At 32.1% G+C, this 16,081-nt stretch overlaps 1 protein-coding gene across 2 annotated transcripts; it reads left to right on the forward strand.

Moving 5' to 3' along the window:
* Window positions 1-484: 484 nt before the first annotated feature.
* Window positions 485-14,031, forward strand: LOC139528899 (LHFPL tetraspan subfamily member 2a protein-like). 2 transcript variants are annotated; one of them, XM_071325135.1, is made up of 3 exons: window positions 485-591; window positions 6,830-7,254; window positions 13,418-14,031. In XM_071325135.1, the coding sequence occupies exons 2-3, from the start codon at window positions 6,885-6,887 to the stop codon at window positions 13,630-13,632; spliced, it is 585 nt and encodes a 194-aa protein (XP_071181236.1). In that variant the 5' UTR covers window positions 485-591; window positions 6,830-6,884; the 3' UTR covers window positions 13,633-14,031. The 2 variants fall into 2 exon arrangements, with proteins under 2 accessions (XP_071181236.1, XP_071181237.1); XM_071325136.1 differs by lacking the exon at window positions 485-591 and having other exon boundaries at window positions 6,758-7,254.
* Window positions 14,032-16,081: the final 2,050 nt, after the last annotated feature.

Genomic DNA, 16,081 nt, shown 5'->3' on the forward strand with positions numbered 1-16,081 from the left:
TAATAAAATAAGAAACTGTAAGTAAAGGGTAACTATGTCTATTGAACTATTTGAATGTCAACTGTTTTTACATCTTGTTAGTAAAGGGTAACTATTGAACGATTTGAATGTTAACTGTTTTTACATTTTGTAAGTAAAGGGTAACTATTGAACGATTTGAATGTTATCTGTTTTTACATCTTGTATGATTGATTATATGTCAATGAACGTTGTATTTCTTCGCCTTTTGATTCGATTATTTCCTGCATCTCAATAAGTAAGTTGATCGTGAAGTTTCAAATGCAAATTTTACACGACTATTGTCAATTTATCAAATTTAATTGAAAATCGTTTAGCATTTAAAATGCTATGATTGAACCTCTTTCTTCCAAATGTTGCTACAAATGGTTTTCCCGCGGATTTATTGATTTGTCTTCCGCTTCAACTTAACTCTCATGTAAAACTTATTACTGAATATAAAAGGCTCTGAAACATGTTAGTTACATTCAAAGTCGGTTCTATCGCGTTTGGGATATAATGACTATTTTTTGTAAAACATATTGAAGGTTTTGTTCACAGCATTAATGGATCTGTTATATTTGTCTAAACAAGGTAGGTTATTTATAACAGATAAAACACGTATGTCTTTTTAAAGGCGTTGGGTATGGCAGTAGCTGTTTACTTATATAAAAAAAACAAGCTTATGTCCAAGTGTATAAGGTTGTTGTTCTATGTAATTGTAAATTGTTTTGCTGCAGCACGTCGACTTTAACAGTTCACATAGACGTTGCTTTATATTTATTTTAAATATATCAGTTAATTATTTAAAAATAATTGTCATGTTTTCTATATCAATAAAAAAATTAATCGAGGAATGACTGTAATATTTTTTTCTGTCTATGAAGAAATAACATAAACAATGTGATGCACACTGTTAAATAACCCGCGTAGCGTAGCATTGTTTATGTTATTTCGAATAGACAGAAAAAATATTACAGTCATTTCTTATAATTTAATTCTAAATTCCATTTTAAACCTTAGAATAGTTATCAAAAGTACCAGGATTATAGAAAACCATGAAAAAACGTTGATGACGTTACGGTCACATGACTAAATTATGTATATGGGCTGATAACAAAATAACGTCAACCAATCAGAAGACGCGTTACATCCAAAAGTAAATTATTAAAATATATTAAATCCGATCTTGTTATACATTTTTTATTTCCTTTCCATTATGTTTTTCGGTTGTTGATTTATTCCTTAGAAGAAAGAACAAAAGCAAAAACAATACCAAAAATTGATTGTCATTTTTGTTAAAGAAAAAGTTTATAAAAAGGAGAAGATTTCGTCACTTCTTCTCAATACAAGGAAGGGAAACCATATAGGGTATTCCGACCTCAATAGGTACCTCTTATTTGATGACATGGAATATAATTTATTACGACCAGTTTGAGAAAAGGTTTAGTCTATAATGTGAATTATTCGAAGCTCTCAGATTTGTCTATCTCTTGATTAAATTTAATGAATTTCAGTGCTCTTTGCATAAATGCAACAGTAATATACCGCTGTTCAAAACTCATAAATCCATGGACAAAAAACAAAATCGGGATAACAAACTAAAACTGAGGGAAACGCATTAAATATAAGAGGAGAACAACGACACAACATTAAAATGTAACACACACAGAAACGGACTAAGCATTAGAAAAAATCCTATGAGAATAACAAATATAACATCAAATCCAATTGAATTTTCCTTTAATCCGAGAGCCTCTGATGCTCTCTTGTTGACCAAAAGCGTTTTACAGTACATCATTACCCAGGTATCGTTGTTAAACTAGCACCTGTAGAATAAAAGTAGCGAATTTAGAATGTAGCTTTTTCTGTCAGCTAAGTACATTTGTAATTCGTATTACGGAATTCGAAGTGTTGAAGCGATTTTCTGGGTCAATCATCTTAAAGAAAGTTCAAGCTCTAAACACAGAAAACAAACGTTATATAAATACATATAGTCAATAGCAAACGTAACATTTATAATAATTATATTACTTCATATTTTTATACCGCATTCAGATGTCAGTGTTATCGGCTTTTAATGAGCCTGTAATTCAGTGGTTGTCGTTTGTTTATGTGTTTTTTTGTTTGTTTTTTTTCAATTTTTACAGAAATTAGGCCGTTAGTTTTCTCGTTTGAACTGTTTTACATTGTCATTTCAGGGCTCTTTATAGCTGACTATGCGGTATGAACTTTGTTCATTGCTGAAGGCCGTACAGTGACCTATAGTGGTTAATTTATGTGTTATTTTTGGTTGTCTCATTGGCAATTATACCATATCTTCTTTTACATTTCCATCAACAAACTTACTAACTCAAAACCCCTTTAATTAATTGATTTTACTTTAATCAGTTATAGTTAGGTAGACTGTTTAACTAAGTTCGAAATAATTACACAAATACTTCCAAAAGTAGAATTTGCTAATCATGGAAAGCAATTAAAGTATTCTATAGTAGAGTTGTGAGGACATTTCTTTCGCTTTATTTCGCAGGAAATCAAATAATTCTAAAGTGTGAGAAATTAGAACACAGACTGTAGTTTTTTCTAGATTTTAACATTCAATTGACATATCACGAAATATTCCTCTTGAGGGAGTTAAACAGATACAGTATGATTTGCTATCATAATTTTCTTATGAATGTATTCCCACGCCCTCCAGAAAAATAAAAAGACCAAGTTCACTCCCTAGCATTAAAGATATGTTTTGAGATAAAGAGCCATAGTTTTATTAAAACCTTATCTGTAGTAAATACAGTATCAATATCATACAACGGTTTCTGAATAATCTCCTGTTTACATATTCAGCACTTGTCTTTTCTGGATAATGAAATAATCGGAAAACTATAACGGTAAGTGCTCTTATTTCCGGGCAGCTTATTTTCATTTTTTATCCATGCAATATGCGGTCATATAGTTGACGTTTTATTAAGTAGAGGGATATTGTAATCATCGCTTGTGTCATTAAATGCTTATATTAACAGGAAGTATAATACATTGACCGTCACCGTTTAGATTGATTATTCCACAATGTATATCACAGGCAATCATTGAGACGTATTTAAATTAAATGATGTTAAAACCTGTTTTATGATTTGGTTCAGTATTGTGTTGTACGCACCCCCGAAAGAATCGTTGCAAGTGTAATTATTGAACGTCCAATGAGCTTAACATGTAACGTTCCAATTCTGACTTGACGTGGCTGCCTATATATACATACACCAACGACAACATAACGAACGAGCATTCTAGATAGGGTTTCATTACAGGAATAGAGAAATCGAAGGATTTTTCTGTACCATTGTCAACCCTTGCAGCTTTTTTTATATAAAAAAAAATTCATATGTTATCTTATTTTCAAAGCATTTTTATAATGACCTTTATTTTCGGCTTTATTCGTTAAATTAAAAGAGCCTACCAGGATTCAGGTTGCCATAGACAACACCCAACTAGGCTTTTGCTTACTTATGAACACCGTTTCATATGAAGGTGTTAAATAAGTTATGGGGGCAACGACCCTTTCAATCGCTATCAACAAATTACATAAGTGGTCGACATTTTAAAAGCTGATTCATAATGTTTCCATTACCAGTGGTTAAGAGCATCAAAAATAAAATACAACTTAAGTAATAAGTCAAAAGTCTTTTGTTCCACTTTACTGAGGATAAATTTACTTTTATTTTATTACACAATTCGTATAATAAAATTTTTGGTGAAATATAATGAATCGATGAAACAACAAGGACTTAGCGGCTAGAGATGGGACTGAAAGTTTGCCATTTGTGATATTATCCTGTAAACACTAATTCGTATTTTACAGAGAAGCCTTTTTATTTACTTCTAAGATATACATTGTTCAAAATGTATTTTATTCATTTTCACTTTAAACAATTTATGAGATGAAACATTTATTAACTACATAGGAATATAGTAGAGTTTTATAAGAAGACAAAAATAACAATAAAGTTTCCACAAACAAGAAAGCTTTATGCGAAAACCGAATAATAACGCAGTTTCTATAGACAAGAATTTCTTATGAGGAGATCGAATATTTACAGAGTTTCTTACGGACAGGTTTATATGTATATATATAGTTGACTTAATAGGATAGTAGATTTTCAGATATTTCGACAAATTCAATTTCTTCTAAAGATGCCAGCAAGAAACTTTATCAATGCGCCAATCAATACTGATAAAGAATGACTTGTAGATGGACGACCTCTGGGAAACTTGTTGACTGTTTTACTGTTATTAATGTTAATGCAATTACTGTTTATAGGTAAATATTTGTATTCTCATGAGGACGTATAATTATCCTGCTTAATATAGCTTGAAATTACCAAAGTCAATTTACTTAGCACTGTTATGTGCAAACCATCTCTAATTTGCAATTCCATATGTGAAAGACTAGCAATTTTAATCGAATTACACATAATGAAAAGGCTTTAATGTAAAAAGTCCTAGAGTCAAATCAAATTGTAGTAAAAAAGCCCGTAATATCAAATAAAATCTTAGAATTGTAGAAAACGCAAACGATAACTAGTATGTTATTGCCAATTAAAGGCGCACACTAAATGATAATGGATGGATAGCTGTAAAGGTTGTGTCCAGCAGTATAAGTATGTGGTTTGAACCAGCCTTGGTTTGAATGCACAACCTACTTTACTCGATGAGATTTCAACAGGACAACCAAGGCATTGCATTCATAAAAACTTCGAGAACGATAATTTTACTCAGACTCGGAATTCAAATTACTGAAATACTAGATTATAAGTTTCGAGCAGGAACTTTGAACTCTGGGTACTGAGTGAAATTTGTTGCGCGACAGTCCTGTAATCTGTGATTGCATCTACTTTAACCCTTAGCATGCTGTGACCGTCATATAACGGGTGTACCAAGACCACCTTTACTTGGCTCCAATGGCGTTTCATACTTTTAGAAGTCCACTTTATGATACTTCTTTTAAAAGTTATGTATGTTCCGTCAACCTGAGGCTATCCATATTCATGTTTTTCATGTATAAGTTGCATTTGAAGCACAAACACGGACTTTGAAAATTGAAATCGGCTGAAAGTCGGTCTTCTGGAGGGATGGGTTTCACATCTGTGTCTTACACAGGAAGTTCAGAGGCATAAAACTTGCAAAAAAAGTGCAAACCCACAGCCATATAACTAATAATCGTTATTATTATTGAAATACGCAAAGGAAACGACTACTTCCGATTTCGGATCCATTTGAAGTCAAAAATCGGAAAAAAAATCGTTAATTTCCGTATTTTTGGTCCAAATGACCTTCTGTAGACTGCTGAACCAAGATCAGATTCACTTCCACCTAACAACTGTTTGGGTCAATTTGTTAACTAGTGTCACTCTACATGCAGGCTTCAGCTTGATACCTTTACCAGCATCCCTGGGTCTTCTGGATCAATAGAAAGGACGAAAACTCATCAAAATTGACGCATTTTGCACCTGATGACCAACTTATGGGGCAAATTTTTGGAAAGTGATAGGTTTACATATAAATGCATTTAATTCCTTTCATGGCCTTTTCTAAAAAATCATTGATTGAAATTCAATATGAAGCTCAGAACAGCATATTAATTCTAGTTTTATGAATCTGTGTGAAATTCTTTAAATTTGTATATTTCAAAGTCTACTTGTCTTCGCAGTGAAATGTGCAGTGTGAAATTCAAAGTCGCGTTCATTTGAGATTTTGATCACATACCTATACAGACCTCATGGAAACGCTTTTTCCTAAAAAAAAAAATACTAAAAGAGTTGTATATTATATATGCCTAATGTTGATCACAAATAATAATTCATCAATTAAATATGGGAAGTATTTATAATAAACAATACAAATATATGGTATTATTGCAAGTTAGAATACTATCTACATAAGATCTACCCAAAGAATTCCAGAATAAAAAGATTGCAATATATCATAAAAAGAGGGAACATACTGGGATTGACCAAATGTTCGATAATATATAGTCACAATGAAATTCAGACAAATATTTGATAAACGTCGCGTCAATTTTTTTGTTGCTAGACATTAGTCGCTAGAAAGCTCACGTTCTCTATTTACAAAATCATGCCGTCTAAACAATCGCTGGGAGACATTATCGAACTTTTAATTTCAGATTGCCTGATTACACAGACTTCGTTTTTTTACCAGAATAATCGTATTTTAAAGCATATCAAACCATCTATCTCCATTATAACTCAATCTGTCAATCAAATTGCTGAATTACCAAACAAGATAATTACATTCTTATGCAAAAGTAAAACATTTATCATTCTTTAATCATCCGTACTCTTTACGATGTCTCTGTATTTAAAGTAGAAAACATGAGACTGAAATGGCGATCTTCACTTTAGATTCCATTAATGCTATCATTTATTCCTCGTTGATAATCGAACACAGACTACATATAATGTGAATCAACAGCTAGACTCGGGATTACTGAGAAAAATGCAACAATTGTATTGATCTGTATAATGATTGGGGAATAAGCACGTAAAATGATTTGGGAATCGTCACGTGGAATGATTGGTGAAACACCACGTGGATTAATTGGGGAATTGTCACGTGGGATGAATGGGGATTCGACACTTTGCTTTGTTTTTTATACTTTGTTTAATCAATTCACCAATGAAGTATTACAATAAAACAACTGTATAACATTCTCAAATGCTACATGTGTATTCGGACAACTGCGTTCTAAATACACTTTATATGCTGTATGATAATTATACTTTTAAGTGATGTAATACTGCTTTAATTTACTTTATAGACTATGGAATAATTGTTCGATGACGTAACAAGCCAACGATGATCTTACTAAGGACATGATATCACCAGTTCTAATAATCTGGGCATTCCTGTCAGTTCTGGTTTCCGGTTTAACTACATATGCATTTGTTCAGCCTGTGTGGATTGTTGGTTCCAATCTGTTGGATACGTTTGGAATGATAAGTTTGTGTTTATCGAGAACAGTATTTCCCGGAGGAAGCTTAAAACAGGAATGTGAGTTTTATGGTGGATATTTCAATTTGGGAAACTTACCGTCTGGAGCATGGCAGGCGGCATGTGTTTTATATGGAGCAGGATGTGTTCTACTTTCATGTGGAGCATTCTTAGCTGTGTGTACATCGTGTATACCATGTGATGTTGTTAGGACTGTTACAGTTATGGCGGGATATGTACAGTTTGTAGCGGGTAAGTTGTAAGAACTGCTACAGTTATGGCAGTATATGTACAGTTTGTAGCAGGTTATTTGTTAGGACTGCTACAGTTACAGCAGGATATGTATAGTTTGTAGCAGGTAAGTGATTAGGACTGTTACAGTTACGGCAGGATATGTACAGTTTGTAGCAGGTAATTTTTAAGGACTGTTATAGTTATGGCGAGATACGTCCAGTTTGTAGCAGGTAAGTTGTAAGTAACGTTTGTAGTCATATGTCTGGAAGGTTGTTAGTAATTAACGTTTATAGTCATATGTTCTGAAGGTTGTCAGCACGGTATCAGATATGGCAGGCTATATAAAAAAGATGATGCCACTCAGTACCGCAGTATTGGGGGTGTATTTACAAACTCCCAGAAACCTATACATGCAATGTGCTAAATAGAATTTTACACGTGAATTTTCCAAATAGCAGCGCAATACTCTATTATTGGACTAACTAAAAGAGGGGACATTTTCGAAAATACGTAATAAGTGACGTATTAAAATTACGTTTCACTGAGCAATCATCTGTTTAGATTTCAAATAAAATTCGATGTCTAGGCAATACCTTTCCAATTGAATGTTGCATTGAAGTTAAACAGTTCTGTTAGACAATTAACATGGTACCAGTTACAAATTATCGTGTTTAACACCCAAGACAAATAATGTAATCTTGTGGATGGAGTGAACATAACCCAAAACAATTACTCATTATATTAATTCTGCTTTAGAGGAAGATTAAAGAGACAATCATAGAAACATCGGTCAACCTGAATAAGGTCAAATAACTGCCATTCGATATTTTATATACATGTCAATAGTTATCTAGTTTATCGAATTGAAAGATATCGTCTATTACACAACAATTTTCTATAGCAAATTCTCTGCATTTTTTGTAGTTTTACAAACACCAATAACTTAACTATCTGTTCACATAAACATTATGTTATGTTTGTGTAATAAGTGCCAAGGGAAGGTTTAAATGGTAAAGTGTTGTAAAATTGTCCATTTGATAAATTGGAAATAAAAAAAAAACATACATACATACCGGTATCTTATTAAGATTGGACAATATTTTTGAATAACGAGTAACATACTAAATAATCAAACTTAATGATTTCGAAAAAAAAAACACAATTAATGGAGAGGAACTTTAAGTTCACACATTCTACATTAAGAAGATACTTACTTACACAATTCATATGTATGCGAGGACAAACTTGGCGTGTGAGATAGATACTAACGTTCATAATTTAAACGTGCGATAGATACTTACTGACCTGGTTACACTTGAGATGGAATTTCACGGACATAATTTACATATGAGGTTGATAATTAATGACATTATTTACATCAGAGGTTGATACTCACTGACATAAGTTACACGTGAGGTTGATACTCACTGACATAAGTTACACGTGAGGTAGATACTCACTGACATAAGTTACACGTGGAGGTACATGTAGATACTCACTGACATAATTTCTTTATGAGGTATGCGTGAGGAAAAATGTCCCGATTCATTTTACATGTGAGGTAGATACTGACTGACACATTTTACGCGTAAGGTAGATAATAAATGAAACAATTAACACGTGCAGTAAATAGAAACCTTCGTTCTTATGTTGTACTGTTTCATTATTGTCCCAGATTAGGGTGAGGTTAAGGTTAGGGTTAGGGTTCGGGTTAGGGTTAACAAGTTTAACCCGGCCACTTTCTATATGCATGTGTCAGTCTCAAATAAGGAGCCTGTAATTTATTTTTCGTTTGGTGATGTGTTACATATTAGTTTTTTCTTTCATTTGTCATTTGTTGGACATTAATTAGGCAGTTTGTTTTTCTCGTTTGAATTTTTTGTCATATGTCATTACGAAACCTTTTATAGGTGGCTTTGCGGTATAGGTTTCGATCATTGTTGAAGGCCGTACGGTGACTTATAGTTGTTAATTTCTATGTCATTTAGTCTTTTGGGGAGAGTTGTCTCATTGGCAATCATACCACATCTTTTTCATATACACAATTTACGGGTAAGGTAGATTTATATAAGATAGATTATCAATGAACTAAGCAAAAACAATATGGCAAATATTTTCTCAACATGACATCTAAAGATAAGATGAACTATCATGATATCTTTTTCACGAGAAAATTGAGATTAAATCTTAAATAAGATTTTCCCTGGATTTGAGTTTAAAGGATGTGTTTGAATCCGACCTGACAACACACTTATGCAGTTATATTTATCTAACAAAAGTTGTAATGTAAAAAAAAGAAAAGAAAAGGGATTGATGGTTAGGTAACACTATTAAATACTAATATTAAGAAGCAAAATTAGTTTGTACCGAATGGGGGATATTCTAGAAACACTTGAAGCTCGGTACGGTCAAAGGGAATAAAAATAAAGAGTAATAAACCACAAATCGTGAACATGTTTATATTATTATGACATTAACCCAAAGACAAGTATAACAAAAAGGTATCTAGGGTGCATAAAAAAGTTCTCAACAACAACAGGTGTCTACATCATAAGCCAAGCTTTTGATCACACAGAGTCTGATGAAATTTACAGAAACAATCACAGACAGATCTATCATGTTAACACCATACTCTTAAATAACAAAACACGAGGTTTATGACTTTGGGACAGGTACATGAGGAGGGGGTTTAACGTTTAGGGGTCTCTTTCTTCTCCATTTCACACTCCAGCGTTTGTGTCTATCAGTTCAATGGGATTGTTATTTACTTTGATCACGAATTAGTTTTCATAACACCTAGACGTGATTGTTGCATGGTTTTGTTTTGGTTTTGAATATTTTACATCCTACTTCCTTTTCCTTCATTACGACCTTAATCTATTAGTTAATCAATGTCATTACATCATTTTTACAAGAATCTATTTATTGATTGTACAATGGCCTGTACTATTTGATAAAGAAATTTGAATTAAGTCTTTTTAAAAATAATAGATCTCTATCAATTGTAATTAGAAATTGCATTTCAAGCACGTAAAGAGGTAAAATAACAATATTACACAGTTCATAAAGACAGTTTATAGTCGCCAAAAGGATAAAAGTTTGAATTATCGCCAACTGAATAAATCAACTGGACGAATAAAATAATCAACTGTAATAATTTTAAAACAGATATGATCAATTTATTGATTTCTTCTCAGTTTTCGTTTATCATAAACAAACTAGAAATAATTTATTACTTTGATGACATTGTTATGAATCAGGCCTATTATCTTCCCGTTTGGAAATGTATTTACATTTTTTACGTCGTGAACAAAATGGCAAACTATTTGTCTGTGTTTTTGTCATTGTTGAAGGCCGGACAGTGACGCATAATTGTTTATACTCACTTCATTTCATTGATTGATTGTTGGTTATATTTACTTCGTTTGAGCTCTACTGGACAATTGTCTCGTAATTGGCAATCATGCATAAACCTGTACCACATCTCTTTACCTACTAAAGATTGTGGAACTCATCTCAAAAGGATTCGAATTTAAAGTCCCTATATCCTGGGCATTTATACACCCAGCACATTCTAAGCAAGTCAAACCTTGAGCTTTATATGCATCTGTATACTAGAATATCTTTTTTTATTTGATTTTAATTTTTATTTGAAACAAACATTGAGCTAATATATTCTGAAAAATATAATTGTTTTACATTAAATTTCTTTTTTCTAAAATATTTGTTTTTTCCCTGATCTCAATTAAAAAAAAATTATAAACGAAGAGTTCAGAACCAGAGAACAAGTAAAACCACAATATAAACGAGTGTTTGATAAATGATTTGTATTCGATAAACAACACTTACAAATTGAGTTCAATACTCTCAGTATTATGTAATGTAGATTTCTATAATCAGGTAGATTTTTCATATTTGAATATTGCAAGTCTTCTATGATTGATGTTTACTTGTCTTTTTGGATTGTAAGTCAGCAGGAAATGATTATAGATTGGTATTATCTAACATACAATGTTTACATTGATATTAACACAACAACTACATCTTACTTATTATAAAGGAGCATGCTTACATTTATTTGGGGAAGGAATATTGACATGTGAATGTTTATTGTCCCATTGCCTCTTCTGCCTCTTTAAGTTTGATTTAATGCAAACAACACAATACATATTTCAAAACTTTATTTGAGTGCCGTTTGATAGATGTTAAAGACAAACATGCATACCCTGCATAAACAGTAATTCATACTTGACAAAGTGTTTTTTTCTGATGGTTTGAAAAAATCGTTTGTCAAAAAAATCAAATTGGCTACAACGGTACTTTCTCAATATTGTCTGGGCTACTGCATATTATTTGTTAAAAAAAAACACAACAAAACAAACTTGACACGCAAACGTGAAACAGAGAATGGCAGTAATGTGAACAAAAACCTTAAAACATACATACTGCATCACTTACGAACATACGTTTGAATGTGTAACCCTCGTCAGTATTTACAAGATATTTAGTTTGATGAAAAAACATAACATATCTTCTTTTTTTTATACTTATAGTTTATATATCTTGTATCACACAGATAACGTTTTACTGGCAATGCTTGTTACACGTTATCAGGCCATAGTTTTCATGATTTATTTTCTTCTACACATTGTATGAACATCAAAGAGTAAAGAAAAGAAATTAGTCAATAGCATTATCTTGATCTTTACTATCTGCTATATAGATGACGACTCAAACTTAGTGGCTTTGTTTATCACATCTATCCATAAGAACTCGAAATAAAGGATACCCCAGATACATGTGACATTGTTAAACGCATCTATCCAATAGAACTCAAAATAAAGGATACCCCAGATATATGTGACTTTGTTGAACACATCTGTCCAAAAGAACTCAAAATAAAGTATACCCCAGATACATGTGACTTTGTTGAACGCATCTGTCCAATAAAAATAAAGGATACCCCTGATACATGCAGAACAGTTTGATTCATGTATGGACGACTTGCGTCTTGTCTCTATTGTTTGGATTAAAACACATTGATCCGGTAAAATAGCTTATAAGTAATTAAAATTGGGGTGGGGGTTGGAGGGGAAAGGAATGGTGGTGAAGGAAATGTGTGGGGTTTGTTTTTAATTGATTTGAATAAAAGTGCTGCAAATATTTGACATATGAAAAACTGGGATTTAACAGGTTTTATTGTCATATTCCTTATGTCCCTCCGACGATTTCTTTTATGATAAGTCATTGAGATTGTTGAAACAGTTTTAGTGAGAAACATATTACCTATGGGAAGTTTGCTAATTTAATAACAAAACAAGAAATGAACAGAATCATACACATCCGGGCAATATCAATTATTCTAATCAACAAAACGGAAACGGTAGATGATGCAGTGCTTCCAATCGGAAAAAAGAAATTCTACCTAGTGTAAAAATCATTCATTTTCAAAATTTGGAATGACAAATGATGTCACAACAATCAATAAAACCATATATAAAAGTGACAGAATCTCGGATTATAAATGAATTAGAACAAATATGTGTTTCTTGATTCAAAAGGGTATGAATGTAAGTTAGGATAAATCCAAATGCACCGATGGCTCGAAAGAAAGTGAACTTCAAAATATTATGTGAATTTTACCAATGAACATAAAATCAGTGCTTACAAAATGAAAAGTTAACTAATACTCTTAGAAGATATCTGTGATATTTATGTATCTCTCCAGATTATTCGAAGTTCATTTTCAAATCGCAAATGTTGTTCAAGATGAAATTGTTATCATAGCTCCTTATTGCAATGGGTCTTGCTCCATTGGAATCCACGAGTTTTCACTTTAATGTTGTGTCTTTGTTTCTGAATTATGATATCTGTCTATATATTCCACACACAAAAAGTTTTAAAAAAAATGAGACACCCCATTACAACCTAATATACTCAACCAACAAGAAAAAGAAACGAGTTGTTATTTTAACAACAACTTTAGAAAAAACTTAAAGGAACCCAATTGAAACCTGATAAGAAATGGAATTTATAAGTCTAGAAGCAGCGAAAATTTAAAACAAATAAAGGTAAACTTTAGGCTTATATCTGTGAAAATATGGTTAAAATTTATCTTTCATATCACCTAACATCTTATCCTTTTTAAATGGTTATTCGTAAAATATTTTCTCTATTTCAGTCTTGGTAATGATTGCCGGATTATTTATTTATCCACTAGGATTTGGATCATCGTTTATAAGACAATACTGTGGATCTAAGTCCGTCATGTACCAGGCGTATGATTGCTCTATAGGCTGGAGTTTTGTACTGGCTGTAATAGGGACGTGCCTTGCCATGTTTTGTCCAGTTCTATCGCGGTTTACAGACATGAAAGGGCGCGACATAATGCCATAATCGGTATTCTCGGGAGTTAATAGGAAAGAATAAAGCATAAAACAAAAGACAAACCGAACTTAAAAATAACTTACTTTGAAATGGATGTAAACTCTTCGAGAAGGTATGAATGTGTATGATCAATTGAGAAGTCATTTTTATAGAATTCCTTATACATTAATGCTGGTGAGCTTAGCAACTACAGTTAATTAGAAAAGTTCATATAGTAAAATTAGATCTGGAATGGTGAAGCCATCGTTACCTTAACGATGGAATACAGGATGATACTTAGCTGTTTAGAACTAGAACATGTAGAATTAGAAGTGAGTGGTTTACAAGCTTGATAGAGAATGATTTTTATATAATGATCTCCAGTGCTTATTAGCCTTAATCGTGTCAAAGCAATAATTCTATGAACAATTATCGTTGGAAGTGTCAAGTTGTTTCATTGTTTTGTTTTATTAATAAAATTTACTTTTATATGCTGTTTGTTATTAATTTCACTGAAATATATGTAAAAAATAATCTTCATCTAATCTTGGTAACAAAAAAAGAATAAAAAAGAAACACAGCGAGGGATCTGATGTTCAGTAGTTTTTAGCTTGTTGATGGGGTTCATAAGTGTTTCTCGTTTCTCGTTTTTTTATATAGATTAGACAGTTGGTTTTCACGTTTGAATGGTTGGGGACCTTTATAGCTTGCTGTTTGGTGTAAGCCAATACTGTTTTTTAGACTATGACAGTGAACCAAAATAGAATAAGAAAGAGAATAAGAATATTTATGTTTCCAATCAAGGGGCCTTGATGGGCAGCATGGCATGTACACATAAAACAAGTTATCATGATTTGTAACAGAAAAAAAACATTTTATAAATATTGAAATGAAACATCAAAAGTTCAGACAGAAGTTATCATCTCCAGTTTCAAAATAAATCACATCAATTTAATCTGGGCATGATCAGAACCATAGAATCATTACAATCATCATTGTTATTTCATACATTAATCTAAATTATCTATTACCTAAACATGTAATAATATACATTTTGTAGTTCGCTAAATATTAAAGTTCTTGCAAATTTTCATTTAGGAATTGAATGCTTCTTTTCATTGGGTTGGAAAAGTGTTGACCGAAGTACATTTTGTATGAAGCGCGGGAGCGCCTCATTCTCAATGAATACGCATGGTGAACGCATTTACAACCCAATCGGAAACGGGTGTCATCATATATGTTACAGTTCATGCAATCCATTTTGATATGTAGAATGACGTGAGATTGCTGTTTGTCAATCAAAATAACGTATAATAATGAAAGAGGGACGAAAGATACCAGAAGGACAGTCAAACTCATAAATCTAAAACAAACTGACAACGCCATGGCTAAAAATAAAAAAATACAAACAGACAAACAATAGAACACATGACACAACATAGAAAACTAAAGAATAAACAACACAAACCCACCAAAAAACTAGGGGTGATCTCAGGTGCTCCGGAAGGGTAAGCTAATCCTGCTCCACATGTGGCACCCGTCGTGTTGCTTATGTGATAACAAATCCGGTAAATAGTCTAATTCGGTAGGTCACATTCATGAAACATACATCGAATGTAATTAGCAAGTAACTAAACAAATTTGACCTCATTTAAGGTAGCGCAATAAAACGATTTTTTCACTCCCAATCAGACAACTTTAAACTGATGTAATTCATTTTATCCTTCTTTATATTTTATAAATGAGGTACCAAAAGAAAGAAGAAAGATTAATCTTTCAAATTGTGATAATTTCATTGTGACATAATTATTACATAATCAATTGTTATGTAATAAGTTGCTATATTGTGATGTCCACACTTGAATGAATTTAGCGTCTTTGTTCTTCATGGCATCCCACAATATTTTAAAGACTCTTGTACAACAGAGCTTGACCTCCAAAACTGTGTCTCTGATTTCCAAAAACAACAATAGAACAATTTTATACCAATTGAATTTAGTTGTCTCTTATGAATTGATGTTGCAAACTTCATTGAAGATTTATTAGAGAATGAAATACAATAGGAAAAATCTGAAATATAAAAAAGAAGATTTGGTATGATTGCCAATGAGACAACTATCCACAAAAGACCAAAAATGACACAGACATTAACAACTATAGGTCACCGTACGGCCTTCAACAATGCACAAAGCCCATACCGCATAGTCAGCTATAAAAGGCCCCAATAAGACAATGTAAAACAATTCAAACGAGAAAACTAACGGCCTTATTTATGTAAAAAAAAACGAAAAACAAATATGTAACACATAAACAAACGACAACCACTGAATTACAAACACGGTTTTAGAGGTCAAACTGCTTCCTGAATTATGTATATCATAAAAGAACATCTTGAATTAGATGATAAGTGCATTACTGTATCAAAACAATGGTTGAATTTAAGTTTGCTTTTTTAATAGATTCATGTGAATTGATGAAT

Source organism: Mytilus edulis, chromosome 6 (assembly GCF_963676685.1).
Source record: "Mytilus edulis chromosome 6, xbMytEdul2.2, whole genome shotgun sequence".
NCBI lineage: Eukaryota > Metazoa > Mollusca > Bivalvia > Mytilida > Mytilidae > Mytilus > Mytilus edulis.

Bases quoted from the DNA above. Each gene is read 5' to 3' on its own strand.
- LOC139528899 (XM_071325135.1), top strand. From the start codon at position 6,885: ATGATATCACCAGTTCTAATAATCTGGGCATTCCTGTCAGTTCTGGTT. The intron at 7,255-13,417 runs GTAAGTTGTAAG...TCTCTATTTCAG, and splicing joins ATATGTACAGTTTGTAGCGG to TCTTGGTAATGATTGCCGGA.